Source organism: Clavelina lepadiformis, chromosome 2, assembly GCF_947623445.1.
Source record: "Clavelina lepadiformis chromosome 2, kaClaLepa1.1, whole genome shotgun sequence".
NCBI lineage: Eukaryota > Metazoa > Chordata > Ascidiacea > Aplousobranchia > Clavelinidae > Clavelina > Clavelina lepadiformis.
Window position 1 is genome coordinate 4,011,792 of NC_135241.1, and position 27,979 is coordinate 4,039,770.

The window sequence follows — 27,979 nt, forward strand, 5'->3', positions numbered from 1 at the left end:
ACGCTTGTTAACAACCGGTTCGTGGAGGTCATTAAAATTCCAAGAACCGGTTCGCACGAACCGCCTGAATCCCACCATTGAATAAGTTATACAAAGTTGGATGCTGAGGCAGTGCGGTAACTAGGCTAAAAATAAAAAGAACATGTAGAGATATACTTGGTGACATAGTAAAAATGGCAATATTACACAAAATTAATCAGGATTACTAAATTAGTGAATCGAGTGGAGGAATCATCGCCTAGTTTAAATCGTACAAAACACATCAGACATCTTATCAGGCCGAGGATGAATATTTTGACACCATAACCCAGTGAACCAAGGGAACCCAAAGTATTTAAATTTCCTATCAGGACCTCAGCAAAGTAAGATATCATTCTCAGCAGGTCGTAAATTACAGTTGCACAAGTTGTGTTTTCTGGGCTAGAATTAGTGTATTACTGTGGTGTGAAAGTCGTGACTCGTGATAAGTAATACTAATGTAGACGTGAAATCAGACCGTTATTCTTGTTATAGCCACCTGAAGAAGATTTGTATGGCCGAGTTAAATCGCAATGCAGATGCCAATGCTGGTAATCAAAATCGCCGAGAAGTTAGAGAACCTTTGCATCTAAATCAAAACAGAGCATTAGATGATGCCCAGCCCCCAGCAGGAATTGCCTTCGCAATCGTTGGAGGTAACAACGGAAATGCTGCTGATAATCCAGGAGATGAAGTCGCAGCAGGCATCAATCAACCAGCAGTACGAGCTCCGGTTGTAGGAGCAGTTGCTGGTGTTGTTAATCGAGGTACTGTATGCTTCTACATACTATTACAATATAAGTGACTACCTGGTATGGTAGGTTATGGTATAAAGAGTTATCTGTATCCTCGGACTGAGAAAAAATTTGCACAACTTTAACTGGGCAATGATTCCTCACCACCCATATAGTGCTGTAGTGGAAAGTGTGGCACCTGCACGCACAAGATTCATTAACATGTACACCGATTTTTTTTAACTTTACAACGAATTTTAATAAAGAAACCAAGAAAAGCTGGTTGTTTAATCACCAATTTATAATTTAAATAAACAAAGAATTGAAGTTTTTTTATGCATGCCATCATGCTGAAATTTGCATCTTTGCACATACGATTTCTTGTTGAAAACTGCTGTACTTTCCAGTCAGGCTCACCGCTTAGGTCCAGGTTATTGAATTTGTCTTTGCGCACGTTGAACGTTTTCATTACCAAATTGCATGTCTATTAAAGAATATGTTGTGCTTCCTTGATTATCTGCATCTCATTTAACTGACATTCTATTATTCGTTTGCCAGATAAAGCGGCTTTATGATATAACAATGCTATAAAAACAAACTTTGAAGCCTCCTGCAAGGAAATTGTAGCTGCCAGGCTAGCTACTGCAGCTTTAGCTATTCACTGTGTGTGATAGAGACTAGCCTATTTTCATTAATGTTATCATACTTGCAGTTCACCGTTAAAAACTAAATACTATACTGTATTTACAATTCTTGATATGGCTTCATGTTCAAAAAGCAACGTGAGATAAAACATAAAAAAATTGTTTTGTCTCTTAAATATAAGAATTCAATTATTAGATTTTTTTGCGTTTAAATTTGTTCGAATTTCTAAAAACATTGTCCCAACTTAACCGGATGATCACAAACAAGCACCGAATGTTTTTAATAGACATGCAATTTGCTCTCCTTTGGTATCATGGCTGACTTAGCTCTTGATGTGCTAAAGAATATATCATACAAATCAGAAATAAACCTATACATGTTTGATAACTGTTAACTGTTAACCCTAGTTGACTGTTTGATGTGTTTATTTTTTAACAGTGGCTGGAAATCCTCTGCATCTCGTACCAAGGGCTCAAGTTGCTGGAGAGAGAGCTGGGCGCAATGTTGCTGCTTTGGATCGAATCCAAGGGTTAGGTGTTGGAGTAATTGGTGTGAGGCCGGTTGTAGAAGGCCAACCTCTATATAACTGGCAGGCTACGAAAGTCACATTGAAAGAACGTTTTCAGTTTCTGTTTAACAACGAACTACAAGCAGACGTTTATTTTCTTGTTGGTCGAGGGGTGACCTCTCAGCGAATACCTGCTCACAGAGTGAGTTGCTTTACTGCTTACTCATTTTATTGTCTTTTGGTTGCTTTTTGCAAATTCTACATTTCTGTCTTCCTGTGATTGAAAAAGCACAATTGATGTGAATGGTGTTATTTGCTTTTAGTTTGTCCTTTCTGTCGGAAGTGCAGTGTTTGATGCTATGTTTAATAGCATATTAGCCACTCAGTCTAATGAAGTGGAAGTTCCAGATGTTGAACCGGCCGCATTCTTGTCTTTGCTGAGATTTCTGTACACAGACGAAGTTCTTATTGGTCCGGAAACTGTCATGACAACATTGTAAGTTGTTGATCTTACTTACTTCCAGAAAACTTGATCTGGATAAATTTTATTCTGTTTATTTTTAATTTGTTATGTTATGCTTTGTAGATGATATATGTATTAAAAAGTGTAATTTACATTGCTATTTTTTTGCTTCTAAGAGGTTTTAGATACGTCACATAAGTAGTAATTTGCAATTTTTCTAAAGTCATAAAAGTGATTTTCCCTTAGTTTGTCTACTCTTTATCATAAACACAGAACTGCAATCTTTGGCATATGCAGAAAGTTTTCTTAGAGGGAGTTTTAGGTGGTCTTGTAATATATTTTATGATAACTTTATTTTAATTATATACTCATGTAAAATGTCAATGAAATGGAATAGTTTTAACCCCAAACCCTTCTCCGTTGTACGCCACTGATTGCAGTTGTATGAGTTCTTACAACTTCTCAGTAAATTAATTTGTATCGTTTCAGTTAAGGGCCAGTGATGTTCACTTACAGTATATAATAGATTTTAGAATTGTGGTCTTTATTATATATTTCTAGGTACACTGCCAAGAAGTATGCAGTTCCTGCATTGGAATCCCATTGTGTTGATTTTCTTAAGAAGCATCTCAGTTCTGACAACGCATTTATGCTGCTCACTCAGGCACGACTCTTTGATGAGCCCCAGCTTGCTACGCTCTGCCTCGAGTGCATCGACAAGCACACTCGTGAGGCACTTTCAGCAGATGGTAAGCCATGTATAAAGAACTCGAGATTCCTGTGAAAAGATAAATTATTCTGTTATGATAAAACAAGTTATTTAGTATAAAAATGGTTTATGAATAATGAATATTTTATGAATTGATTTCTGACAATAAATTTTACTCCTAATGTCTTTTCATCGATAAAACGAATGCTCGTAAAAGATTGTAGAGTTTGTCATTTAATTTTTGTGATGTCAGTATATCCCATTTTTCCTTCTTGGTAGGTTTTACGGACATTGATTACAATACTCTTGTCAACGTATTGGAAAGAGATACACTGGGGTTAAGAGAAAAAGATATATTTTCTGCAATGGAAAGGTGACATCATAAACATCATGTTATAGCTTACCCATCAGTGCTTGATAAACATGTGACGCTATCAAATGCATTGGTGGTGTATTATAAAGATCAAAATATAAACATCAATTTTCTGCATGACATCATTTTCAAATTGTGTATTTTATCTTGTTTCCTGTGCAAAGCGTAGCTTCTTCAGATACCAGTAGTCCAGCAAAACAATGCTATGCACTGATCATTGATGCTACCGTTATTTTGTTCTGTAGATAACTAATCAGGTGAAAAATTGCAACTTATTTTTCATTTTCCAGGTGGGCAGAAGCAGAATGCAACCGGCAGGAACTTTCAATGTCAAAGGAGAACAAACGAAAGGCTTTGGGAGACTCAATTTCTCTCGTACGCTTTCCTCTTATGAATGTCGAGGAGTTTGCACAAGGTCCTGCACAGTCAGGCATTCTCACTGACAGAGAAGTGGTGGAGTTGTTTCTCTACTTTACTCTAAATCCCAAGCCTCGTGTGAGTTACAATTTTTAGTTTGTGCTCTATGTTACAAACTTAAGTGACGACAGAGGGCAAAACTTAAGCTTGTTTAGATTTGCAAAATGTAAAGTTGTCACATCTTTTGCCACTTTGCAGCATTTACAGTTTTTCGTAAGCGCAAGTTTTTGTGCGCAAGCGCAAGTATAAAGTTTTTGTCTTTTAAAAGTTGTTTAAAATTTAAAAACATTAGATGCTGAAACTAATGCAGTTATAGTAATTACAGTATGAAAACTCTGCAAGATATTTAATCTTTGTTCTCATTCAATTCTTCATATTTTTCAGGTTCGTTTTTCTGATCGAGCACGTTGTAGCATCACTGGCAAGGAATACAGTGTTTGTAGATTTCTGGATGTAGCAGAAAGGTATGTAGTTACAACTGATCACTGATTTTCACTCAGTGGTCGTGTTTGTATTCAGGTTTTGCAACTATACGATTTTTATTTTTTGCTATAATCCTCAGGTGGGGTTACTCAGGCACAAGTGACCGCATTCGTTTCAGCGTTAATAGAAAGATCTATCTTGTTGGGTTGGGTTTGTATGGGGCAATTCTTTCCCCATCGGATTACCAGGTCAACATCCAGGTTAGAAAAAGCAATGTTATCGCATTCTCCATTTCAATATCTTCTTAGCTTACACGTGGAGACCACTAATAAATTATTTTTAGGTCGTATCAGCAGACAATGGCACAGTTCTTGGTCAGAACGACACCGGATTTAGTTGCGATGGATCCGATAAAACCTTCAGAGTTATGTTCAAACGACCGATTGAAATTAAACCCAACCAGGTGTACATTGCATGTGCCACCCTGAATGTAAGTTGTTTAACTAATCTTTTCATAGTGTTTTTGGTAGTTGATTTTGTAGACTTTTATTGGGATAGATGTCAGTTTCGGTCAGACCAGAATAGCTTTTACTGTCATCTGTCATTATGAGTACTCCTGGCACAAGTAGATACTTTGGACGGTTGCTTCTTATTTAAAAGTGAGGAAAAGAGCATAGTAAAGTCCTTTTATGTTTAATAATAATTATTATTTGGGGAAATGACCACCAGGGCTGCAAGCTCAAAGATCTCGAATATTTTGCAAAACTTAAATTAAAAAAAAAAAAATTTCTGAACTCGATGAAAAAGCAAATGAATCGAAGTTCACTAACTGAGAAATTTTGAAAAAAATAACTAAAAAATTAAAAAAATATGGATGAACAAAAACATTTAGTGTGTTAGAAATTTTTAACACTGTTCAACAAAATTTAAGTTTTGCAAAAACTCAAGAACAGGTTCTTAATTTTCTGGTGCTGAATTCAAATCCGACCTTAGTTTTTAGCATGTCAGGTTTTTAAGAAATATCAAATAGAAGAATTCTTAATTTTTTGGTATAGATGCTATGTAATTGGTGCAAAATGTGGCTTCAGATTCGTGATCAGCAGTCAGTACCCTCAAATTAGCTAGAAATATTTCAAAACCTTTCTGATTATTTTTGTGTTGGGCAGTGAAAATACTTGCGTTGTACTTGTGTACAACTTTAGTTCTACCTTTAGGTTTTATCATGGCATGCATCCATGCTATTGTAATTTGTTATTTCATTTGCAATAAATTTTCATCAGTTTTTGCAGCTTGCATTACAGTGAACTTCCAACATTAACTAGAAATCCTTGACATTTAGGTGAAATCGAACTTAAACTAAGTAGTTCCGCCAAACTTAAGGTGAAAAATTGAATATGCAGATCTTGAACTTTGACTTTTAAAACCTTTTTCGTTCATAAGCTTACTACAGTAGAATTTGCCCAAGGGCGCCACCTCTGGGCGAAGGGAAAAGTGACAACTCAAGCAAACAATGCATTAATAAGAACAGACCTACACAAATTTAAGAACCTTTTATTTTTAAGTTACAAAAAAATGAATTTATAAACGCACATTCTGATGCACAATGAGGTTATGTTACATCAGCAAGGATCGTAGACAGCTGAGTGAAACATCCGTTGTATAGTTCCATCAAAGCAAATGTTTGCAATGCAATCACGATGGCAAAGTTTTTAAATTTTTTAACACTTTAGATGGCGTGTTTGGCTCATAATTAGCAAAAATGTTGGCGAGTTAGATGAAGACAACTTGGCCAAACTCGATAGTGCAGAAAACAATAGTCTCTCAGCTAGAACCAAGCAATATGCAGCAACTTAGACAACTTGCGACTTAGGCGAGTTCTACTGCATTATACTGTATGTATTTTATGCATTGTGAACACATTTTCTTAGTTACAGCATTGGCTTTGACTATTTCGTAACAACAGGTAGATGATTTATCTTTTCTTTCTTTTTTTAACGTCAACATTTCAGGACACACACACAACGCAAACATATGCAGCACTTATTTATATGATGTAATTTGAAACTTTTTTCTAATTCACAATTGAACAACAGTAAATATCAAGTAATTTCTTTTACGATGGTTATAGAAATGATGCTGGTTTACCTATATCGATTCTTATGTTGGATAAACCTTATAATGTTTAGTAATAATGTCAGAAACAAGACTTGTTTGAGCACTTACGATATTTCTTATCCTTAATCCTCTCGGCAACGAGATAGAAAATTGTACCCACAACACACATCGACATAACCATAATAATCATATGAATGGGGTAAAGGGGTCCACTTAACCCATAGGCAATAGCTGAACCCATGGGGTTCCATACACCTAGCAGTGCAGTGCCCTGTTTTTTGTTTTCCGAAAAGAACCGACTGTACACACTACCAAGCTGTGACGACAACGAACTGTGGCTAATTCCAAAGCCAAACGGAATGGCAAAAAAGATCCAAACTTCTGCCATATTATTCGGGTTTGGTTGCCACAGCATCAATACGGTGAAGAGTACAATTTCCAGGGACATGGTACAGAGAAACATTTTGATGTGTGTTGTATAGCGAAAAATCTTTCCAAATGTGTAGCAGCCGATAATCATCACCACAGCATACATGCCAGTGACGTAGGCAACAAACTTGATTCCTGTGAAAATATGGCTCTTTTTATGCTTTTATCTCTACGTATGACATATGTTTACATTCATTACACAGTGTTAAGTCACAGTCTGGTCAGTTGCTACTGCACTTACCTAAAGCACATGTGATCCAAGATGCGTTGTAAACTCCTCTTACGAATCCCTGAATCATCCCATAGTGTAACGTAAATGGGACTAGAAGGATTACGGCTTTATCTGAAAACAGGACAGTAAATGTCGATTTCACCAACTTTAGTGCAGATTTATCTTCCTGAACTTCCACTTGTTTCATGCTTGTATCCGACAATGACTTCTTTTCCTCGTCGTCTTTCTTGCCATTGATGGCTTTCATCTCTTCCTTATTTCCATTCAAGGAAATCATGGATATGGCCACAGCTTCATCCAAAGCTTTTGTTTCAATCCCCTTCACCTCATCAAGGCAGAGGCAGAGCATCGCAGCCAGGAGGTTGAACGCCAAATATGCTGACAGCAAGATGTACATGATCGTATTGCTCACTCCTACGTCGTCTTTAACGGCGGCGAATTTATAGTAAAGTCCGCATTTGGTGTTCTCTTCGGTGGAAGACGAAGGATTTTGGGTTGTCCAGTGCTCATCGTTTACTTGTGTTGTTTCCCAGACACTGAAATTGTCAGCCGTGACGACAACATTTGTTTCCGGCGAATTGCCACCGCTCCCCAAACTCTCAAATACGACAGACATGAAGATTGTACCGACCAGTATCGAGAAGTGACTAATAGCTGAAAATTTTCCGAAAAACTCGCTGGTGACAGCGTCCACCTCTTTATCTGTCTCTTCGGCGTGCTTCTGTGAAAGCTGTATGATGTAATAAAAGGCGGAAGCCCACATCACACTGGATCCCATGCCAAGTAAAATGGCTGCTGGGGTCAAGGTGTAGGCTTTCGGATAAAAATTCGCTGCAAAAACATTAACAGGTAGGCTAGCATTACTGCGCGATCCAAAAAACTTTTGCAATTAAAAAAAAAGAACAAATGGGGACGTGTGTTTACGCGAACCAGCGGAAGAAAGCTCCCCACGCAGCATAGCGTTTTTATTCAGCAAATTTACATACTTTTTCATTTACGGCACATTATTAAGCTGACACACCAACAATCCTCGTAAATTATGCAATAAAAGAGGAGCAAAGTTCACGCTGTCGAACCACCAGCAAATGGCGCCTACTTAGCGCAGACATATCGCCCACAAATCACGGCAAACCCAAGCACACACACCTTAACAGCTTTAAACTCCATAACTGCTTACCCAGCGTGTAGAGGGCGAACATAAGAATGCTGAAAAATAACGATTTCCGACAATCCAATTTGGCCACGACCAGTGGTGGCAAGAACATGGATGATATAACGAGAACAGTGTAGAGTAAACATAATGCCGTTGTACCGATCCCACGGTTTAAACTGCTTTGCATACCTGCACGAAACAACTGCAATAAAACGATTTGCCAAAACATCATAAATTTCATATTGCACCAACTAACGGCTGGTTCAAATTAGGTGAAAAAAATGCCGACGGTATTTTAGATCATGTTTTGCTTCATGTGTCAGTTGCTGTGAAATATGAGAGTTATTCGAAGATTAAATTACCAAGAAACTAGCAATCGTCTTATTTACACATGTTTTCAGTTGCATAGGGGTTGTGTATTTGTGTCGTCGTGTGAGAGTTTTTATTTTTGTAGTCGGGAAGTCTAGTACTTCTGGTTTGTAGTTTTAAGGCTACTTAACAAAATGTGCTCCACCGGTATACATAAGTTGATGTAGTAGACGATTCTGCATCAAATCTTGTTTATTGCTAGTGAGTGTCATGCGGTTACATCTGCCAACTCGTGTTTTCGATTTTGCTGAAATAGCACAACATGTACCTTTTTATTTCTTTGTTTTACGTTCACGATATGTATTTGCGTAGTTAGTCCATTAATGCTAAATTCAGTTTGTGCAAACTCGTGTTTGTATCTGTTAGTTTACTCAACCTTGTTGCCTGTTTCAAACGAGGTTAATACAGGTGAACAACAAAGCTGTTTATTCAATTCTTTGTGTTCTTAGCGAAGGTAATTACAGGTCCTGAGTATGACTAACGTTTGATTGCGTTTTCCGATTTGGCAAGTTGTGTTCTGAGAAGCGCACCGTCGGTTGTTTTTGTTGGGTTTCTTTGTTGTACTTTGTGCTATATTTTGTTAAGAAAGCACAAAGGTCACTCAAAAGTAACAGGTTTGACCGACTCACTTTCCAACGTCATATAGGAAGCAAAGTTGCATAGGAACGCCACTCCAAGCATGTAAACATTTCTTCTGCACCTGCAGTCACCCATTTCACTTTGTTATTTCTCTTGTTACTTTGTCTATAGAAGAAAACAAAAAAAACAGTGAATCGGATTAAATATCTTATTAAACTCTTCATTGTAAAATTTACTCGAAAGTGTTTTTGCTAAATTTTGCCTGGTCAAAGAATTAGGCTGAACTTTAAGCGAAAAAGTCAACTTTCCGTACGCATCGCACTTAGAATTTTAATTTATTGATTTTTGCAATTGTGTCACATAAACTGAGCCTTGTACTGTCAAATCACTTTTCCAAGTATGCCTCATACTAAAACATAATCTAGATTCTAGATAATTCCGCGGAATGCGACTCATTCGGTTTTTTATACTTAATTTACCGAACGATGTTTATAGCATTTCCTGTATTTGCTTTGCACTTGCTTCCATACTGCAGATTTCTCAATAAAAAGATCCGCTTGCCATTCAGTTTGGCTTATTTTATTAAAACCAGTGTAAACGTACATACTAAGTTCGCTACCGGTACATGGTCCTTAACTCGCCCTTGCTCAATTCGTCGATAATCATGCCCGCTTTCTTTCAACATTTCCTTGCTGATCGCAGTCCGTCAGCATGACAAAATTAATGACTTTACCATAAACTCCCCCGCTAAATTTTACGACTGTTAGTTCACGTTTGGTCTTTGCTTATCTAGCACTTTTCACGTTGGTTCTTCGATCACTCGCTCAGCTCCATTCAACTCATGGCCTGTTATTTCGGCTTAGTGCACAAGAGGGGCTTTAAATTTTGATCACCTATTTTTGTGCGTTTAATCACGTCTGTAAAGAATATTGTTTGCAAAACCGGCAGCTCGTCCTGGACGTCGACCCCGTCCCCGGATTGACAACTTGTTTACGACTCCTAATAATTGATCGCATCCGACTCAGGTTATTACGTAATAAACGACTTTTGCTTAATTCCTTGTTTTCAACCCAGTGCTGCTGCTTTTAAAGATCTTTCGCCCCCTTCGGACTTCTGTTTCTCTGGCCATGTTACTGGAGAGTTTGTTTTTGTTGTTCCTCTTCTGTTCTTGCACGTTACTCTTTTCGATGCTGAGGTGGCTTTATTGCGCCATAAGACGAAAGAAATTGAGTATTGCGTCATCACTTGAATAAACATATGAGTAGTAAATTGCTGGTCCAATGTTTGATAGCGGTAAAACTTTGCGAAACCAGGTTGTTGTTGGGGTTTGTTGAGTGAATATTTAGATACATTGGATTATATCGATGACGAAAACTTGTATTATTTCAAAGGTTTTCGTTGTTGTTCTTATGTCAATTGGATCGGTAATTGTATTTGCACTGTCTTGTTGTGCAAACCCCGTTTTTTTCTTGAATGAATATCACATTGAAACCAAGTATGACTGTACCGGTCACTTTATCGACTATAATTCCAGTTCTTATACATTTCAGGGTCAAGACAGTTATTACGGTACACAAGGCCAGCGACGTGTCACCAAGGATACGCCAAATGACGGCCAGATCGTTTTCACGTTTACCTTTGCGCCGGGAAACAACAACGGAACGTCGGTAGAAGATGGACAAATTCCCGAGCTCATATACTACACCTAGCGTTGTGGGTTTTTAAACCTTGCAGCCAAGTGGTAGCGTCTTTAACCAGTTGTCCCACTTCTGCTTGTTCGGTGTTGAAGTGAGGTCAGGGCTCAAGAGTAAAGACATTACTTTGCAATTATCTTTTACTGCTGGCAGTTTTTTGATTAGGTAGCAAGTATTGTGTTTGACTGTGTTATGCCATGTCTTGCAAATGTAATGCTTTTTCCCCGTTATTCGTACAATAAGTGTCTTTAAGGTGGTTTTGGTCACCGAACGGATTCTCAAAGTTTATACTCTACCACTACTGCAGAAAATTAGCAATTAATCTTAAAAGTCGCGGTGTCTTAAAATTTCATAGCTGTCGCCGAATTAAACTTTTAAAAACCTGCCCACAACAAATTTAAAGGTGTCAAGAAGCTTTGCATGTCTGAACAAATGTTTTCAAAATGCTGAAGCGATAATTTACAGGCAGAGAAAACCATCTTGCCTCATATATTTACTGTCCATTCTTGTGATTGTCAGTTTATCTTGGTGGTTTTTCTGTCCATTTCATTGAACTTTGTACGTAATGTTTTGCAAAACTTGCTATCTTCTGGTATAGTTGAGCAGACTGCATCTTTTCCATGACTTCATTTATTCTTTTGTTTAACATTGTGTTATGTGCGTACAGTGATGGATTAAAAAAACACACCGAATAATAGTTGGGCTGGAAAGTATGTTTTGTGCAGAAAGGAATGACAGCTACATAGTCTATTCTATAGGAAGGCCGAAAGTAAACAATATGTAAAACGCAACCAAAGCTTCGAAACATTTCAACAATAGCGTTTTATTTTCTTACATTATAATTGATATTTCTTTCGAATGTGCATTTTAAAATTGATCTTGATGTCCATTTTAAAGTTCTTCGTCAAGGAGGTCCAACTCTAAACTATTAAAGTAAAAACGCTAATAAGTGAAATGTAAAATGTTGCAAGTCTATAAAAACACAAGTCATTTGTAAAGGCTACGATGATAAGAGTCAAAAGAGCAAATACGTTTTTTTTTTCAATAAAACGATCCATTAATCCCAAGCTTCACGTCAAACGAAAGTACGTACCACAGGATCATTATGTAGGCCTAGTAAGTTCCTAGCAAAACCGACCTTAAAACTATACTTACTGGTTGAATCCTCTTTGAGATTTGTGAAACAGAGCAACTCTTCGCTCACTTCTTCTGCGAGTTGCATGCGTAGCAAAAGACACCATAACAAAAATTGCTAAGATAATAATCAGCAAGAAAAACAATCTCCTTATCAGTGAAATACTCATCATGTCCTTAACGTACAGCTGTAAAACTGAACTAATTCTACAGCGTAACTTGTCACGCAATTCTGTACTGAACGAATTGTTGGTCACGGCGTATTACGCTCGAATCAACCCGTAAGATATAGTTATTTGGGAAACAAAAACGGTTTCGTTTGTAGCCAGCCAAGTAGAAAAGATCAGTTACATGGTTAGTAGTTTAGAATTTTATTGAAATGTTTGAAATCTAAAGCAGGGCGCTATGGCGATGCAGGCTTTAGTAATTAGATCATGCGAAATTCTTATTCAAATATACTAAAAACATGAAGAATTTCTTCATTTTTTAAGACGTTTAGCCCATATACGATCACATGTAGTATAGTAGGCCAAATATTGGATCGATGCAAACTATCCAAATAGATTAATTAGATCCAAATATATTAACTAGATCCAAACTAGATTCGAATGGTCGTAAAATTTCAACTTATTTGATACTCTTTCCCGGGTTATATATTGACTGCATATGTGCATTCGGCTATCTATAAACTCTTACGTTAATTAGAGAGAGACCTCTATATTTACTAAAACAAAACTGATTCTTTTCCAGCCAACTGGAACGAGACTTAATTAATTATCGATAAGGTTACATACAGTTTATACACTGAATACGGGCTCACGCGACGAGCGAATAAAAATCATGTGAATTTCTTGCTTCAAAACGCTAAAAGTTGTACATATTTGCTTTGTACCCATTGCGTTCATCCACACGATCACTGCAACATAATTAATAGAAGAGCTTGGGTCCATCAGTTTTTTTTAATTGCTGTTAAGAGAACGCCGATATTATGAGCACATTGAGCTGGGCAACGTTCGTTTAACAAGAGCGACGCTTACGCTCTCGCTCGCCGAAGAAAAATCGAACGCCTATTGGCCTGTTTATTTTATTTTATTATTAAATCTATTTTTATTTTGAGTGAAGATTTTCGACAAACATTTGCATTTTGCAATGCAGAATTTTGCAATACTGTTCTGGTGGCTATTCTGTTTCTATGACATTATAACTAAATGTAACGATCTGATTGGCTAAAAGTGAAAAGTAGCCTACTGTTTCGTGAAATTGTATAAGTTTGATCACATTTTTTAAAATGTGGTGGTCAGAATTAATATCGAGAGCGACTTGATCTAAAACCGAGAAAAACTATTCTTGACTCCATTTGAGATTGCACGTAGAGCAGGCAGCATTTTCCCAAAATTCGACCAGCCAACACATAAGAAAATAAAATTGCATTGATCAGGTAATCAACCCAATGAAATGAACGGACTAACAGTGAACGGAAATATAAAGCCAAAGTAATGTACTTTATTTAATTAAAAAGAATGTGGAATGATCGGCAAACAGTTCATGAAATTAAAAGAATTGGTCCATGATGTGGCAATAGCATGGTGCCAAGAGCCACAGAGTCATGTTTTTTCGACTCCTGCTTCAGGTTTTAATGAAACCGTTCCGGCTCCTGCTTCTACTCCCGGAAATTTATGAAAGCACGCATTGCTCCTTTTACAGAAACTTCGAAATTATGGGTCCATCAAACGGTTCCACGACATATGGCCGCGGGAAAGTGGCCGCGAACAAACTCACCGGGGTCAACTGAACGTGACGTAAATTGACCGCAGACAAACTGACTGTGACATAAACTGGCCGGCGATCAAATTAACCGTCGATAAATTGGCCGGCGATCAAATTAACCGACGACAAATTGGCCGTCAAAAGGTCAAAATTCTAATTCACTATCTAGTCACTTCTGTTTATTTCAATAAACGTTTCAATGTGTATTGAAATAAAAAACAATTTTGTTAAAAACAAAGGAAATAGTTACAAACAAATATTTACTTTACATATCATATACTACCGAGTTTAAAATTTTGACCTTTTGACGGCCAATTTGTCGCCGGTTAATTTGATCGCCGGCCAATTTATCGACGGTTAATTTGATCGCCGGCCAGTTTATGTCACAGTCAGTTTGTCTGCGGTCAATTTACGTCACGTTCAGTTGACCCCGGTGAGTTTGTTCGCGGCCACTTTCCCGCGGCCATATGTCGTGCTCCCCCATCAAACAGTGGTTAAAGCGCTGGACTCGCAATAAATGCGGGTCGTGTTTCGTGTTCGATACCCTGTGGCGCTACACCGTTGTAATGACCAAAAGAGCGAGCGCTGCAGCATGCTGTGTTCAAATAGCACCCTGCTGTTGTTTGCTGCTCAGTGACTGACAGGCTGCCGTTCGTGACGTAACACCAGGCTGCTGTTCGTGACGTAATCAATAGCAGATTAGTTTTTCAGCAAGATGAGTTCTCAGCAAATGTGGATTTTTTCCAAGAAAAGTGTGGATTGTTCTTTAGAAAGAATATATTCAAACATTGGTTTTGTGGGCGAGGATAGCGTAAGTTATGTTTACGTCTTGAGCACCTCTGATATTGCAGCGATCTTATCTAACTTCAATGAAGACTACGTGTCCTTCTCTGCCAACACTAATTGCATAGGCTACAAACAGTGGGTTAAAATCTCAAACTAAAACGTTTATTCGAACTAGTGAAACATAATACATTCTGCTGCATTCTGTCAGCACAAGCATTTATATTGCACGCCCAATGATAATCAATTAGATGAGAGGAATGCGCCGAGAAATCCGAAAGTCAAAGGGATAATGTCACAAGGCATGACTATTTATATGTGGCACTAAACGCTACAACATAAACAAACTGTAAGATGTCTAATTTATAGCAGCAACCAACAGCAGGATTTACTCGAGCAAGGATAAATAATAATTAATTAATCTGCTGTTGATTACGTCACCAACAACAGCTTGGTGATACCGATAGGGCAGGTACAAGAAACAGCTGGTCTGCAGAGTTGGACAAGTATGCAAGACCAAATGCGGTTAAAACCATATTCAGTAGCGCACTTCAGGTGCGGTAATGAATTTTGTATTAATTATCCAATGGTGAATACAGTTTGTATGGATTTCTACATGATTTACAGCAAGTTCTTTACTTTGTAACAAACAAAGTAACTATAGTAGAAAGTGTGGCATCTGCACACACGACGGTCATAAACGTGTACGCCAAAGTTTTTTATCTTTATGCCAATTTATACTAAACAAATAAAAACTGGTTGCTGGAGCCAATTTATTACTTACAAACAAAGAATTGAGCCTTCAGTGCGTGCCAAAATTTGCATCGTTGTCTACTTAATTTCTGGTCGAACTGTTGCATATTCCAGTCGAGTCTAAATCCAGAAATCTCGTTTTGCAAACTTGGCAGCGTGTACAAAATGTATTTTGTCAAGTGCTCTTAAACCACTTAAATAAACATGTTTGTTTTCAAGATGTTGTAGGATTAAGCTGAAAATTGCCTACTATACAATGGACCTTGATTTCTTGTCCGTACCAGCTTTCAAAAATAGTGAAAACCTTGAGGAAAAGATTCCAGTTAAAAGAGGACGTGGAAGGCCAAGGAAACAAGTCAAACCAATGGTCATAGACGGTCTTTCTGCTGGAGATATTGGTTCGACGATGAATGCTGATATTCCTAAAAAACGAGGCCGAGGAAGACCAAAGAAAAATAGAAATTTTGAAGTTGGAGGAAGAGACGCTTGTGTGGTTTGGTTTGGTGTTAATCAAAGTACTCCACGCAGAGGCCGTGGACGTCCAAAGAAGCAAGTCAATTCAAACACGAGTGCAAATTTTCACAACAATACCAAAATCAGTGATAAAAATGCCACTTCCCTTTTTCAGCTACCCTTTCCAATAACAACTGTTAATGGAACAAGGCAAGCAAATTCTTCAAAGCATGAACGTAGTGACGATGATTTCAACGCCAAAGTGGTGTTGGTTTCATCTGTTAAAAGAGGCAGGGGCAGACCTAGGAAGCATAAATTTTCTGATATTTCCTTGAATACATATGGTGATGAAAGGTCTGTCAGTGAGAATCATTCAAATAAAAATAGTCTCGAAACTCCATTGAAGCGACGTAGAGGAAGACCCAGAAAATCAGACACTGAGGTTGCTGCATTTCTGTTTATTGTTAAGTCCCCTATTATTTTGTATTATCATGCTAATTTAAAATTAATAATTTGCAACAACTCAACTGGGGAAAATGTATATATTGCACCTGTTAAGTTTAACTAAACCGGACATTAAACCACGGTGGTATCACACATCAGTAGGGGTGTCCAAGTCAATTCTGGGAATCGAATATGTTCGAAGATTGAGTAAAATAGAAATAGAAGCAAAATTATGATAATTCAAGATATGTGTGCTTCTAATGAACCGTAGAATTAGTTTACGCTATGCATATTATATACAAACCAGCTGCGCCTGTCCAAGTAAACAATATGTTAAGTTGTTGACATCTGGGTAGAATTATTTTGCAATTAGAATCAACTCATTCTCTCGATTAGAAATCAAATAGAGTACTCATATTTGACATCCCTATCCATCAGGACTACTTTTAGGTGGCACACATTTATCTAAATTTGCTTTACTTCTTTATAATGTAGTATATTTGAAAAGTGTTTTTCAAGTTGTACATATAGCTCTGTTAAAAACCGCTGTTGATTTGAGTACATTGAATATTTTTATGACAAGATATATTTTTGTTACATGCAGAAAGTTACAATTCCAGATGATGAAAATCCGCGAATATTAGTTCCCAAAATCTGTCAACTTATGTATAATCTTGGTTGGGCCACTGGTACTGGGGGTGGCATGTCGATTAAGATGAAGTAATTTTTTGCATAATTTTTTGTAGTATTTTTATACCTACTATTCACAATCACAGCAATGTTTATGCACTGCAGTAAAATGGACATGGTAATTAATGTTTAATAAACACTTGATTCTCATTAAGTATTTTAGTTCTAAAACAAATTACTGTAAATGATTTTCTTGTATTTCAGTGATCAAATTTACATGGCTCCATCGGGTGTCCAAAAAGAAATGATCAAAAAAGAAGATATTTTTGTATGTGACGAAAATGGAACAGTTATTGAAAGCCCAGCAGCTAGTAATTTAAAAATGACAGAATGTGCTCCACTTTTTATGAATGCATTTACCCTGAGAGGCGCAGGTCAGTTTAGTATACACTGTTTGCTCTGTTAACCTTATTAGATCACAGATACATTCAACGTTATAGGCTATTGTTTCAGTTTATGTAATATATAGTAATTCTTCCGGTTTCTGTTGGAAATAACTGAAGTTATGGTATTACATAAAGTTTCTCTGAATTAATTTTCATCAGAACTTTTTATTTTGAAGCAATTTTCTTTTATAGGAGCAGTTATTCATAGCCATGATCATTACGTTGTTTTGGCATCACTTCTCTTTAAAGGTAGAGAGTTTCGCATTACACATCAAGAAATGATAAAGGGAATTAAAAAGGGCTCCACAAATGAAAGCTACAGGTATTCAAACCTAAAGATGTTTTCTGTGTTCTTATATCCACTTGTGCATATTTGCATGTAAGTTAGATTGCATTAATTACATGTAAATTGATACAACTGTTATGCCAAAATACTTCAAATTAAATTGCAGATATGACGACACCTTAGTTGTTCCCATTATTGAAAATGTGTTGTTTGAAAGAGATTTAACCAACAGAATGCAACTTGCCATGGAAGAATACCCTGATTCCAATGCTGTTATTGTGCGTCGACATGGTATCTATGTGTGGGGCAATACGTGGCAACGTGCAAAATCTCAGTATGTAATTTGTCATATGCAGTAGTGCTATGCACAATCTTATTTAAATAGTTCCTATACATACCAGGTTGACTTTCTGCAGTTATTGGTGTTTGTGGTTACTAAAATGTTTGCTTGCAATGGGATAGTTTGCAATCTGTCCCTGAATGTCATTAGCTAAAACCCAATAATCTATATAAATGGTTTGAAATTTGTTTTGGACTCTTACAGCGAGGTTCTTCAAGTTTGAAACCTGTGCCCAGTTCCCAGCTGCGTTGGTTTATTTGGTGTCTTTTCAAGTCAGATGCCAGAGATTGTAATTTACGCGTAAAATGAGTAAAGTTGTGTTTCTGGTGTTTCTGGCAAAACCACAATAAACAAGTCCGGTTTTTGAGCTATCCTGTCCAATTAGGAAAGCTACCCTTGGTCTGGTTTGGTTAAGTAGTGTATCCTCCTGCATGTTATTGCAGTATAATAAGCAAGATTTACATTCCTATCTTCTAACACGTAGTATATATGCATGATGTTACAGAGCTGAGTGCTACCATTATCTGTTCGAATTAGCAGTTAAAATGAAGCAGCACGGTATTGAACCAGATGAGTTTCCCAAGGACGAACACGGTATAGTTTAGAGGACTATCTCCTGGCTTACTGTTGCAAGCCATTTCTCAATCAACTTGAGTTCCATGGACTTCATTGGGTGAACTGGTATACTTTATGCGAATGAGTTACGTGCTGAAATTCAACATTGCTTGGTTAACCTGATAGGAATCGATATTTAAAAATCAATTACATGTGCTTGTACGAGTATAATTTGCCACAAACTTGTCGCTTTAGAACTCATTCCGTTATACGAGTAACACTTTAAAATCAGAACTAGCATATGACTGCCAAGGTTTAATAAGTTGGTTATGTTGCTCTGCAATATAATAAATATGCTTATTAAAATTGTTTTCTAGAAATCCGTTTTTTTGGGTTGAATTCTATTTACAAAAGAATCTTTCAAATTGTCATATATGTGTTTTAAGTAATTTTAAGCCTCATTTTTATCATCGGTTATATAACACCTTGTTTTTACCATATCTTTTGACTTCCAGTGTATGTGCTACTATACATTGTTATGTGCCGGTTCTTCAAACTTAGTGTATTTGTTTTTGTACTTGACAACAGACTGTTTTTGCCGTGACAACTATTACGGTTCATTTTTGGATTTCAATGTATGTTGCTATTTGAACCTTTAAGGATATTTTAGAAAGTTGTTTAAAATTTTAAAATTATGCAAGTTATGCTTGGTTGATACTTTAATATTAATAATATATTAATGATGTTATTTGAAACACTGCAAAGATTTGTACTGCTGTGTATGCAAGTGTTTTTGCTCAAAACTTACACTGTCGAATGTCCTTCTCAACAATCACTGCTGTGTAAAGTAACATTTAGTTTTTATAACCGGGCTTAATCATTCACTGAGTTGATGTTGTCGGTTTTTATCTCGTTGCAGTTGTATACTATTTTTGGTACCAGAGATTTAATTTGAAAATTCTGTTTCTATAATTTTTAGGACAAACTCAACATTTGAAAAAAATGTACTATATTACTTTTGTTTTGTCTGTCCTGTTCGATGCATTGCTTGTATGGCAAATTTTTCATGTGCCTTTTGGCAAATTGATTACGTAAGTGATTTGCTATTTTGTAAAATTATGTTGATGTCACTATCAACATGCTGGCATTGCTTACCAACCACAAACTGCTCCAGTGACACTAAGTGTAAGAATCATTGCAAATCATAATCTGCCTTAAATGCTTGTTTTGTGGACCAAACTTGCCTTTATCGTACGGCATGTTAACAAATTTGTAGTAAATGATTATGCTGTTAATATGCCACCTGCACTGGAGTAGATTTGTTTTATACTTCTGGTGAATATGACAGATTTGCTGTTAGACAGGTTGAGATCATCTTTCAATTATGATTATGTTGTTAGCATGACATGTTAGTTGCTTTTGCTGCTGCAATTGTCTTCTCCGTTTGTATTTTGTTGAAAAAGCGTTTTGACCAAGATTACAAAGAAAACGTTTTTGGGCTAAGCAAGGTTAGACTAATATGGACATATATACTAATATGACTAATATATTGTGTATTTGGGAACTTTATGACCATCGTAAATAGTCCTGACTAAAGTCATGAATATTTTTAAAATTTATTTATGCTTAATACATGTATATGCATGATACTTGAAATAACATGTTTACAGAAATTGATTTCTTTGCAGGGAAGCAAAGTATTATTTGTGACGAGTCATCCAGATGACGAGTGTATTTTCTTTACACCAACTTTGTTGTATTTAAAAAATAAAAAACTGGAAGTTTCAGTTCTCTGTTTATCGACGGGTAAGACCGATTTGCTGTGGCAGATATGTTTGGCTGACGTGTGTTCTTGGCTACTGTATCAAGTTTTGGCCATTATGATAAAATTTTAGATTACTTTTTGTACACAATTACACAGGCAACTTTTATGGGCAAGGTGAGAAAAGAATTGTTGAACTTTTCAAAAGTTGTGAAAATCTTGGCATACCTCGTGAACGTGTTTATTGTCTGGATAAATTTGAAGACAATCCCAACGTAATTTGGAACAAAGAAGAAGTATCATCCACAGTTGCGGAGTATGTCAAGAAGTCTGCTTCATGTGCATTGTTTACCTTTGATGAAAATGGAGTCAGTGGTCACAGAAATCACATTGACACATTAAAAGGTGTCAGGTGAGTGTGGTGAGATTAGTGGTGATTGACACTCATCTCACAATTAAGAATATTGCTTTTCTTAGGTACTTTGTTGAAGAGAATAGACAACACATTCCGCTATATATCCTCGAGACTGTTTTTGTGGGAAGAAAATATATTCAGGTACAATGCAATCAATTGATAATTACAAATGAGTTTAGTGGCCGTGCTAGTTGTTACCAGAAATTTAATTATTACCTTAATTTGCGCACGTTTTAAGCCTTTTTGGCCTTGTCACTTTTTCTCGTTCATTAGCACATGCTAATAACAGCTGGCTTGATTTTTTTTCATTCCCGCCGCGCTTTTGACGAAAATAAAATGATTGATATTTAATTATTTACATTACTTGATGACATTGAGCATTCTTATTGTGCAAAGAACAGGTCCTAGACATTGTTTGGTCATTGTTATCATCTTGGCTTTATCCTAAATCCAAGCTTGTTGTATCTTCTATGAGTGAATACTTGGTTGGATATCAGTCCATGCTATATCATAAATCCCAGTTGCTCTGGTTTAGAAGATTGTATATTCTGTTTTCAAGGTGGGTGTATGTATCGCGTATATTAGATAATTTCGATTGAGTTTTAGTAATTTCTTTAACTGGCCAAGTTTTAGTTACACTGTACAGTACCAGGTTTCATTTTTATCTTGGAAGTTTTTGTAATGTCAAATGTGTTTACTGAAATCTTACATTCCAGATATATGTTGATGAACACTTGGAAGAGGTCTGATAAACATGATGCCAAGACTGGTTAATATGAATCAAATCAGGAAGAATTGTTTTTGTTTATCAACACTTTTTCTCATGGTTATAAACGTGGCATGTATTTTTTACTCTCAAAACCTTCATGAAAAAGTTAACGATGGTCTTACAAATGAAAATTTAAAAAGAAGATCGTTTGAAGCAGAGAAACTCATTAGTTTCAAAGAATCTACCTTAGATTCATCGGGAAAATACATGATATACACTCGATTGAAAGACCGGCCTTTGACGGTTGAAGAAAGCGGCGTTACTTTGCTTACACATTGTTCTCTGGGCGAGTTAACTCATTTATCACAATTGATAAAAAGCTGGGATGGTCCCTTTTCTGTTTCTGTTTTTGTCGACTTGAGGTTTGATGAGTTTCAATTGATTTTAAAGGGATTCACTGTATGTAATTTTGATTACCTGTCCCATGTGACATTTCATGTTGTGAAACCTTTAAAGCAAAGCACTGGGCCAAAGACTCTCGATGAAGAATTTTTGCAGGCCTTCAAAGATTTCGACTGCAGGAAAATTTACTATTTTTTACGTGATTTGCAAAATATTGCCACGAATCATCCGTCTCATGTTGCTTATCCTGTTAACTTGCTTCGTAATGTAGCTTGGTATGGGAGTCGAACTGAATATGTGTTTAGCACAGACATCGACATGATTCCTAGCAAAAATTTACAACACATGTTTTTGAAATTCGCAAAATTAAATCAGGAAAGTCGTGTAACTGCTAAGACTGCCTATGTTGTTCCATTATTTGAAATTTCTGCGTCGTACTTCCGTGAAAATTCTCGTTATTTTCCTATTGATAAAAATACTTTACTTCGATTGCTTAAAATTGGTGTTGTTACTGCTTATAAAAGCAAAAACTGCCCACATTGCCAAAATAAAACTGACTACGAGGCCTGGATGAAACTGCAATCTAATCAGGCAAATTCCATTCATGTTGCATACAGTGTTGATTGGGCCCATGCTTATGAGCCATTGTATATTTGCCCTATTCATGGCACACCAATGTTTGACGAACGTTTCAAGCAGCATAAATACAATCGACTTAGTCAACTGTGTGAGCTTCATGTTGCTGGTTATGAGTTTGCTGTGTTAGATTCTGTCTTTTTGCTTCGTGTTGGAACCAATGATGATCAGTTTGCTGTTGCCAATCAAAAGGAATTAGGCGCTAGTAACTTGCGCTTGTATAGAGAATTTCGAAACTATCTCCCCCTTAAATACCCAAATACCACAAGACACTGTGATATTCCTCCGGTTTTTTCATTGTAAAGTCGTTGATTTACTTGTCGTATTGAGATAGTTGCTGATTTTGTCCTGTGTCATTCTTTCTGCAATTTATGCTGCTTTTTTCTAATTTTCATCTCAAAATATTGCTTTGCACAGTTTTTTCAACTTTGTAAAAATATACTTTATTTCATCTACGTTCAATTTCACTCTCAATGATGGTACTAGTGGTAATAAATACATAAAAAATGAAACTGCATTTAAGCTGTAATTTATATGATTAAGTCAGACTATGATTAAGAGCTTTAGCCAGATGATCTATTGCCCCATCCGAAATATTATGATAATATTTCACTTAGCAGCATACAGAAATGAATTGGGCCAGAAGAAAATTATTTTTCAAAACATTGCGCTCCGCATAATTGAAGACCTACTTGAGTACAACTAAGAGCATTTTTGAAATCACAAGTTCTTAGTTAGCTCTCTTAGTTTTCTGTATCGTTCTGGGTTAACTTTCGACTTTTCTTGCTTTGTAAATATAACTGGACTCGGAAAAAATGACCCATCAAACTTTTCCCTCCTAGCCCCTTTCATTTTTAAGGGTTCCGGGTCTTGAAACGGAGCAGGGGTGGAACGGTGCCTACTTTCAAGGGACGCCAGGAAATTTTTATCGAGATCATTTTCTCTTGGGGATGTCATATTTGCAACAACTCGTTTCATAAGCGCCATTTCTTGTCTGTGATTTAGCAACCTCTCCAGATCCATTGACATCAAACGTTTAGTCTCACGGAGCTAGAATTAAGTTTTCGTAATTAAAACTTGCCAAAATCCTGGGATTGCAAAGCTTTTTAATTTAAATGTTGTTTACCTCTTTGTTTTCATTCTTTAGGGCATCTAATTTATCTGCAACATCCCGAACGTGACTTCTTTGTGCTTCCAGCTCTTCGTCTCTTTTCCTCATACTCTCAATCAAGTAGCTATATGGCTGTCGAGTCTCATCCAGGAGCTTGTTGGTGTTTGCCAGTTTATCACCCATCTGGTGATATCATTGTTAAGGAATTACTTAAATTGGATCTGAACGCCATGGATTCGATTTATAAAAAAGATGTTGTACCTGTTGCATTTCTTCCTCTCTTCGTTGTATATCTGCATGTAGGGTGGTGTTGATCTTTTCCAACTGCAGTACCCTACACAGTAGTAAAAAGTGCAAAATTTGTTAATCCAGCAAGTCCAGATAGCAACTAATACAAGAGAAAGAGCAAAGAAATAATTTTCACCTTCTAGCAAGATGCACGCTCTGTTTCATACGGCGTTTTGCAGTTGTAGGAATATTTGCACCGTAACCATACGAAAACAAAACACGTTCTGCATCTGATGGATTGTTGGTACCGTCACCTATTTCGACTTCTGCAGCTTGCATCACCACATCATCCATTTCCTGCGGTTATCACATTAATAACTTACCAACTACTACTTACCCATTAGCAGTAGTGGAAGTGATATATAGATGGTATACTATATATCGTGTATATATATATATATATCCAGTTAAATATCCTGATGCCTAATACTACTTGTAGATTTGCCTGTTCTAATTTCTCATAGGCACTTAGCCTTGTCCTCAAATCTTGCACATTTGCTTTTAAACCAGCTTCAGCTGTGGATGATTTTCGTTGTAATTCACCATAGTCAGTCGTAACCAGCTCAAGCTTCTTTGACAAGCGTTCATTTTCATTTTGAACCCTATCCAAGGTCTTGCAAGTTTCATCATGGACCAGCTGTGCAGAGAAATGTAAACACGTAAGCTCAGTGCCTTTTCATTCCACTGCACAAAATAGATTGTCACTAATTCCTATCGTGACGAAGACATAGCATAACTACAAATAGTATAACTGTCAAGTATAGTGGTTGTCATAGTTACCTGCAACCAAAATAACTTGTTCAGTAAAACAAACCTGCAGCCTGTCCAGTTCAAAAGTTTTCATTTGAGCCTCATTTTGGAAATCTGAAACTCTGGCATCGACGGTCGATTCCAGTGCTCTGAGCTCTGCTGAAAAGATCTCGCATCTTTTTTCAGCATCATCTCGTAGCTTGCTTAACTAAATAATTTTGGAGAATGAAGTAAGCTGACGGGTAAGTTAGAAGTATGATTAAACTCACTTGATCTCTTTCTAAGAGAGCAAGATCTCTCGCTTCCCTTAGACCCCGATTCTCTCTCTCATAGGTTTCTTTTGAATCCCCACGGAGCTTTTCCAGCTCAGATTCAGTCTGCAAACTGAAGAATGTCAAACAGGTTAAAAGAAATGATACATAGCATCAAATGAATGGAGGGATATGAACAATAAATGTTGTTAAATTCGCAATTTGATGTTACATACTCTGTTCATATCAACTTGTGAAAATACGATTTCTTTGGTCCACACAAGTACTGTACTTAACTATACTAAACTGGAACACGTGCAATTTTTTCTAATTATATATTTGTGTATATTTACCGAATCCTGTCAAGTTCAGTCTGCAATCTTCTTTCATAAACTACTCTCGCTTCATCTCGTGATGCAGCATACCTCTCATAGAGTTCTTCTCGGGATGTTTTTGCACGTTCCAGCTGACCTTGAGTTCTTTGCAGGGAATCCTCTGCATTTTCCAATTTGACGGTGCATTCAGAGAGGTTACGTGTTAAATATTCTTTGTCCTATAATAACATAATGTGTGTATTTAATAATAAAACAAAATAAAAATCATGCAAATAAAAAGCACGGAACTATGAGAAAGGTATCAAAAACTAAAATATTATTTCACCTGTTTGAGAAGCTGTAAAGTTTGCTGCCTCTGATCTTTTTCATTCCTTAATTCCAACAGTTCTTTACTAAATGATTGCTGTTCAGCTTTCAAAAATGAATTTTCCTTGATCAAATTGGAGTGTTCCTTATCCAATCTGTAGTTTCAGATTCAACAATATGAACACTTGAAGGTTTACATAGAATCATAAACTGTTGTGATAGATAATAACCAACCTATTTCTTTCATCCATCACAGAATCAAATCTCTGGGCCTTTCCAATTCTCTCATCCAGAGCTTTGCGAGCTTGTTCAAGGTCGGTTGTTGCACCCTGCAGCTGGACTTCTGTGTTGGATCGATGTCGTCGTTCCTTGAAAAAATTCAGGATTAAACAACTCAAACAAAAAATAAAATTAAGAGCATTTCAAAATATTATCAAAGGAGACAAAGAGTTATAACAACTACTATAATAATGCTTTATTTCACGTGAATAGTTCCTCATCGATTTTTCATTCTATAAAGTGATACAACTAACTACCTTCATAATTTCTTGCTCATAGGAATGTAGATTGTGAGTTATCTGTGCAAGATCAGCGGACAATTTATCCCTTTGTGATCTCAGATTGTCACGTTCAATAGTTAATGGTTGCAAAGCTTCATATAATCTGGAAAGATAACAGATCATTAATCACATGAAAGACATAACATAGCCTACCCTGTTTACATTTGTTAACAGAACTAACCTGACTGCGAAATAATCAGCGATTGTCATATCATCTTCAGATTGGGCCTTAAGCTGGACATATTCATTTTCACTGATTTTAAAATCCCGGCGCAGCTGGCTGCGAATATTTGACGCTTTGGATTGTAATCGACGATTAGTTTGTTCCAATTCCCTTTGTCTGAAACAAATTAGCTCCAGCTTATTTTTCAAAAACTTAAAGCAAGCTGTTCAGTTTAACTCCAGTGCATCAACAACTAACCTATCCAATATTATTTTTAACTCCTTCTGTGTTTGTTCTTGTCGTTTTTTGGCATCATCTTGCTGTATTGCCATAGCACTTTCCAGTCTAGCTTGCAATATCTAATAAAGTGTGTGTGGAGGCAAAACATAGATTGGTATTTACCAATGGTCATAAAAATCAATATATTTTCATTACAAATTTAATGATAACCACTAACAGTATATTCATAAACAAAATACCTGCTTTTTGTGTAGGGCTTCATGTAATTTCTCCTCAAGCTCATCAGTTTTGCTCATGTGTTGTGCTTTCAAATTGTCAATAATGAGAGATTTTTGTGATAGCTCTATCCTCAACAACTGCAAATCGTGAAGAAGTTGCTTGCGTTGAAAAGCGCCTTCCAGTCCTTTTTTCTTACCTGAACAAAGACAAAGATTTTAAATTTCAGAGTTTAGATATCACAAAATGGTACTAAATTAATTAGCTACCTTTTTCAGGTTTATGGAAATCCACAGTCCCCTGCGAAAAATCTGTTAAATCCTCCAATCCACTGACACCTGTAGTGTTTTCTGTGCAACCTAATGCACTCAGTGACATTGAAGAATCACCACCCGCAGGGTCAGGAATAGATCGTGATAAAGATGGGCTGCTTTCATCCATAGTCTGATAGTCAGATATTTTCAACGGAAATTTTTAAACGTTTTCCAAGCAATTTACACACCAGCAATACAAAACTAGGCCTAGTACTGTCAGTGTGATTGAAAAAATGAAGAAAATGTGAGGAAAGACCACAATATTAAAACAACTACGATAATTCATCCGTTGTAACAAACAAAAAATGATGCAATTCAAAAAACTTCACAGCAGCTCTCTTTGAGTAGACCGTTCTCTATTTAGGATTTAAACATTTTGTATCTGTTGCGCTTGTTGAAGCGTGAAAATATAAACAAGAAACCACCACGCATTTTGAAACAAAACTTAATGCAAGGGTGACTAAGTACAACCAAATTATAGTGCAAGCTGAAAACGAAAAGAATAAGGCATTTCCTGCCAGATCAAATTGGTAAATAGACGATTTGCTTGCAATTATTTAACTTTTATGAAAGTTCATTATGTTCACTGAAAATACTATAGGATTACACAGACTCTTCTTAAGTGATAACCGAACTTTCCACCCAACAATAGTGGCAAAGCTACTGTGACAATTAACGGGCAGAAAAAATGCGATGATCAATAACATTTCTCAAAATAAAGGTATTTACATCACACAATAATCCACTTCAGAGTCCAGGGTATTTCAAACGATTTAAAAGTACGATACTACAGTACAGTATATACTTTACCCAGTACTAATAGTCAGAGTTGTATGCAATTACGGTACAAATTTTAGTACTCGAGTACTTAGTTTAACTAAGATTCAAGTACCAGGCCAGGTGACAAGTACAAAGTACTTAGCATAGGTAGTCGAGTACTTCATTGTAATTTGTAATATAAAAATTACCAAATAATTCTTTAATTCCTTGATTTTTAAACATAGTAGGCGAATGAATATAATAATCAAAAGGGTAATGGTGTAAAAAAACTTCGGATAAATTATAGTTC

At 36.5% G+C, this 27,979-nt stretch overlaps 6 protein-coding genes across 7 annotated transcripts; 4 read left to right on the forward strand and 2 right to left on the reverse strand.

Moving 5' to 3' along the window:
* Positions 1-360: 360 nt before the first annotated feature.
* On the forward strand, positions 361-11,556 carry LOC143445455 (BTB/POZ domain-containing protein 1-like). Its single transcript, XM_076944562.1, has 10 exons — positions 361-785; positions 1,836-2,107; positions 2,229-2,401; positions 2,930-3,117; positions 3,357-3,450; positions 3,741-3,945; positions 4,252-4,331; positions 4,430-4,550; positions 4,634-4,780; positions 10,718-11,556. Exons 1-10 carry the CDS (start codon positions 533-535, stop codon positions 10,874-10,876), a joined length of 1,692 nt encoding a protein of 563 aa, XP_076800677.1. The 5' UTR covers positions 361-532; the 3' UTR covers positions 10,877-11,556.
* Positions 5,826-10,370, reverse strand: LOC143445456 (protein unc-93 homolog A-like). Its single transcript, XM_076944563.1, has 4 exons — positions 9,218-10,370; positions 8,244-8,408; positions 7,076-7,897; positions 5,826-6,969 (listed from the first exon to the last, which is right to left on the reverse strand). The coding sequence occupies exons 1-4, from the start codon at positions 9,300-9,302 to the stop codon at positions 6,485-6,487; spliced, it is 1,557 nt and encodes a 518-aa protein (XP_076800678.1). The 5' UTR covers positions 9,303-10,370; the 3' UTR covers positions 5,826-6,484.
* Positions 11,557-15,520: 3,964 nt separating the features above from the next.
* Positions 15,521-19,816, forward strand: LOC143445036 (methylthioribulose-1-phosphate dehydratase-like). Its single transcript, XM_076943837.1, has 6 exons — positions 15,521-16,193; positions 16,800-16,915; positions 17,090-17,259; positions 17,464-17,593; positions 17,724-17,891; positions 18,403-19,816. Exons 1-6 carry the CDS (start codon positions 15,555-15,557, stop codon positions 18,500-18,502), a joined length of 1,323 nt encoding a protein of 440 aa, XP_076799952.1. The 5' UTR covers positions 15,521-15,554; the 3' UTR covers positions 18,503-19,816.
* Positions 19,817-19,820: 4 nt separating this feature from the next.
* On the forward strand, positions 19,821-21,485 carry LOC143445038 (N-acetylglucosaminyl-phosphatidylinositol de-N-acetylase-like). 2 transcript variants are annotated; one of them, XM_076943840.1, is made up of 6 exons: positions 19,821-19,960; positions 20,141-20,258; positions 20,374-20,626; positions 20,692-20,770; positions 21,031-21,188; positions 21,346-21,485. In XM_076943840.1, the coding sequence occupies exons 1-6, from the start codon at positions 19,859-19,861 to the stop codon at positions 21,401-21,403; spliced, it is 768 nt and encodes a 255-aa protein (XP_076799955.1). In that variant the 5' UTR covers positions 19,821-19,858; the 3' UTR covers positions 21,404-21,485. The 2 variants fall into 2 exon arrangements, with proteins under 2 accessions (XP_076799955.1, XP_076799956.1); XM_076943841.1 differs by lacking the exon at positions 21,346-21,485 and having other exon boundaries at positions 21,026-21,162.
* On the forward strand, positions 21,453-22,893 carry LOC143445037 (beta-1,4-glucuronyltransferase 1-like). The gene has a single exon (XM_076943839.1). It carries the CDS (start codon positions 21,453-21,455, stop codon positions 22,677-22,679), a length of 1,227 nt encoding a protein of 408 aa, XP_076799954.1. The 3' UTR covers positions 22,680-22,893.
* Positions 22,819-27,294, reverse strand: LOC143445035 (progesterone-induced-blocking factor 1-like). The gene is made up of 15 exons (XM_076943836.1): positions 26,866-27,294; positions 26,620-26,795; positions 26,399-26,499; positions 26,159-26,317; positions 25,954-26,080; positions 25,652-25,785; positions 25,437-25,572; positions 25,130-25,329; positions 24,795-24,909; positions 24,590-24,733; positions 24,221-24,412; positions 23,912-24,072; positions 23,749-23,821; positions 23,503-23,670; positions 22,819-23,426 (listed from the first exon to the last, which is right to left on the reverse strand). Exons 1-15 carry the CDS (start codon positions 27,035-27,037, stop codon positions 23,097-23,099), a joined length of 2,388 nt encoding a protein of 795 aa, XP_076799951.1. The 5' UTR covers positions 27,038-27,294; the 3' UTR covers positions 22,819-23,096.
* Positions 27,295-27,979: the final 685 nt, after the last annotated feature.

Bases quoted from the DNA above. Each gene is read 5' to 3' on its own strand.
- LOC143445037 (XM_076943839.1), top strand. From the start codon at position 21,453: ATGGTTATAAACGTGGCATGTATTTTTTACTCTCAAAACCTTCATGAA.
- LOC143445455 (XM_076944562.1), top strand. From the start codon at position 533: ATGGCCGAGTTAAATCGCAATGCAGATGCCAATGCTGGTAATCAAAAT. The intron at 786-1,835 runs GTACTGTATGCT...ATTTTTTAACAG, and splicing joins TGCTGGTGTTGTTAATCGAG to TGGCTGGAAATCCTCTGCAT. The intron at 2,108-2,228 runs GTGAGTTGCTTT...ATTTGCTTTTAG, and splicing joins AGCGAATACCTGCTCACAGA to TTTGTCCTTTCTGTCGGAAG.
- LOC143445035 (XM_076943836.1), bottom strand. From the start codon at position 27,037: ATGGATGAAAGCAGCCCATCTTTATCACGATCTATTCCTGACCCTGCG. The intron at 25,330-25,436 runs GTGAAATAATAT...ATGTTATTATAG, and splicing joins CTTTACAGCTTCTCAAACAG to GACAAAGAATATTTAACACG. The intron at 23,822-23,911 runs GTGAAAATTATT...ACTACTGTGTAG, and splicing joins AGCGTGCATCTTGCTAGAAG to GGTACTGCAGTTGGAAAAGA.
- LOC143445036 (XM_076943837.1), top strand. From the start codon at position 15,555: ATGGACCTTGATTTCTTGTCCGTACCAGCTTTCAAAAATAGTGAAAAC. The intron at 17,260-17,463 runs GTCAGTTTAGTA...TTTCTTTTATAG, and splicing joins ATTTACCCTGAGAGGCGCAG to GAGCAGTTATTCATAGCCAT. The intron at 17,892-18,402 runs GTATGTAATTTG...ATGATGTTACAG, and splicing joins TGGCAACGTGCAAAATCTCA to AGCTGAGTGCTACCATTATC.
- LOC143445038 (XM_076943840.1), top strand. From the start codon at position 19,859: ATGTTAGTTGCTTTTGCTGCTGCAATTGTCTTCTCCGTTTGTATTTTG. The intron at 19,961-20,140 runs GTTAGACTAATA...ATTTCTTTGCAG, and splicing joins ACGTTTTTGGGCTAAGCAAG to GGAAGCAAAGTATTATTTGT. The intron at 20,627-20,691 runs GTGAGTGTGGTG...TGCTTTTCTTAG, and splicing joins GACACATTAAAAGGTGTCAG to GTACTTTGTTGAAGAGAATA.
- LOC143445456 (XM_076944563.1), bottom strand. From the start codon at position 9,302: ATGGGTGACTGCAGGTGCAGAAGAAATGTTTACATGCTTGGAGTGGCG. The intron at 8,409-9,217 runs GTGAGTCGGTCA...TGTTTCGTGCAG, and splicing joins TTCCTATATGACGTTGGAAA to GTATGCAAAGCAGTTTAAAC. The intron at 7,898-8,243 runs GTAAGCAGTTAT...ATGTTTTTGCAG, and splicing joins GTTCGCCCTCTACACGCTGG to CGAATTTTTATCCGAAAGCC.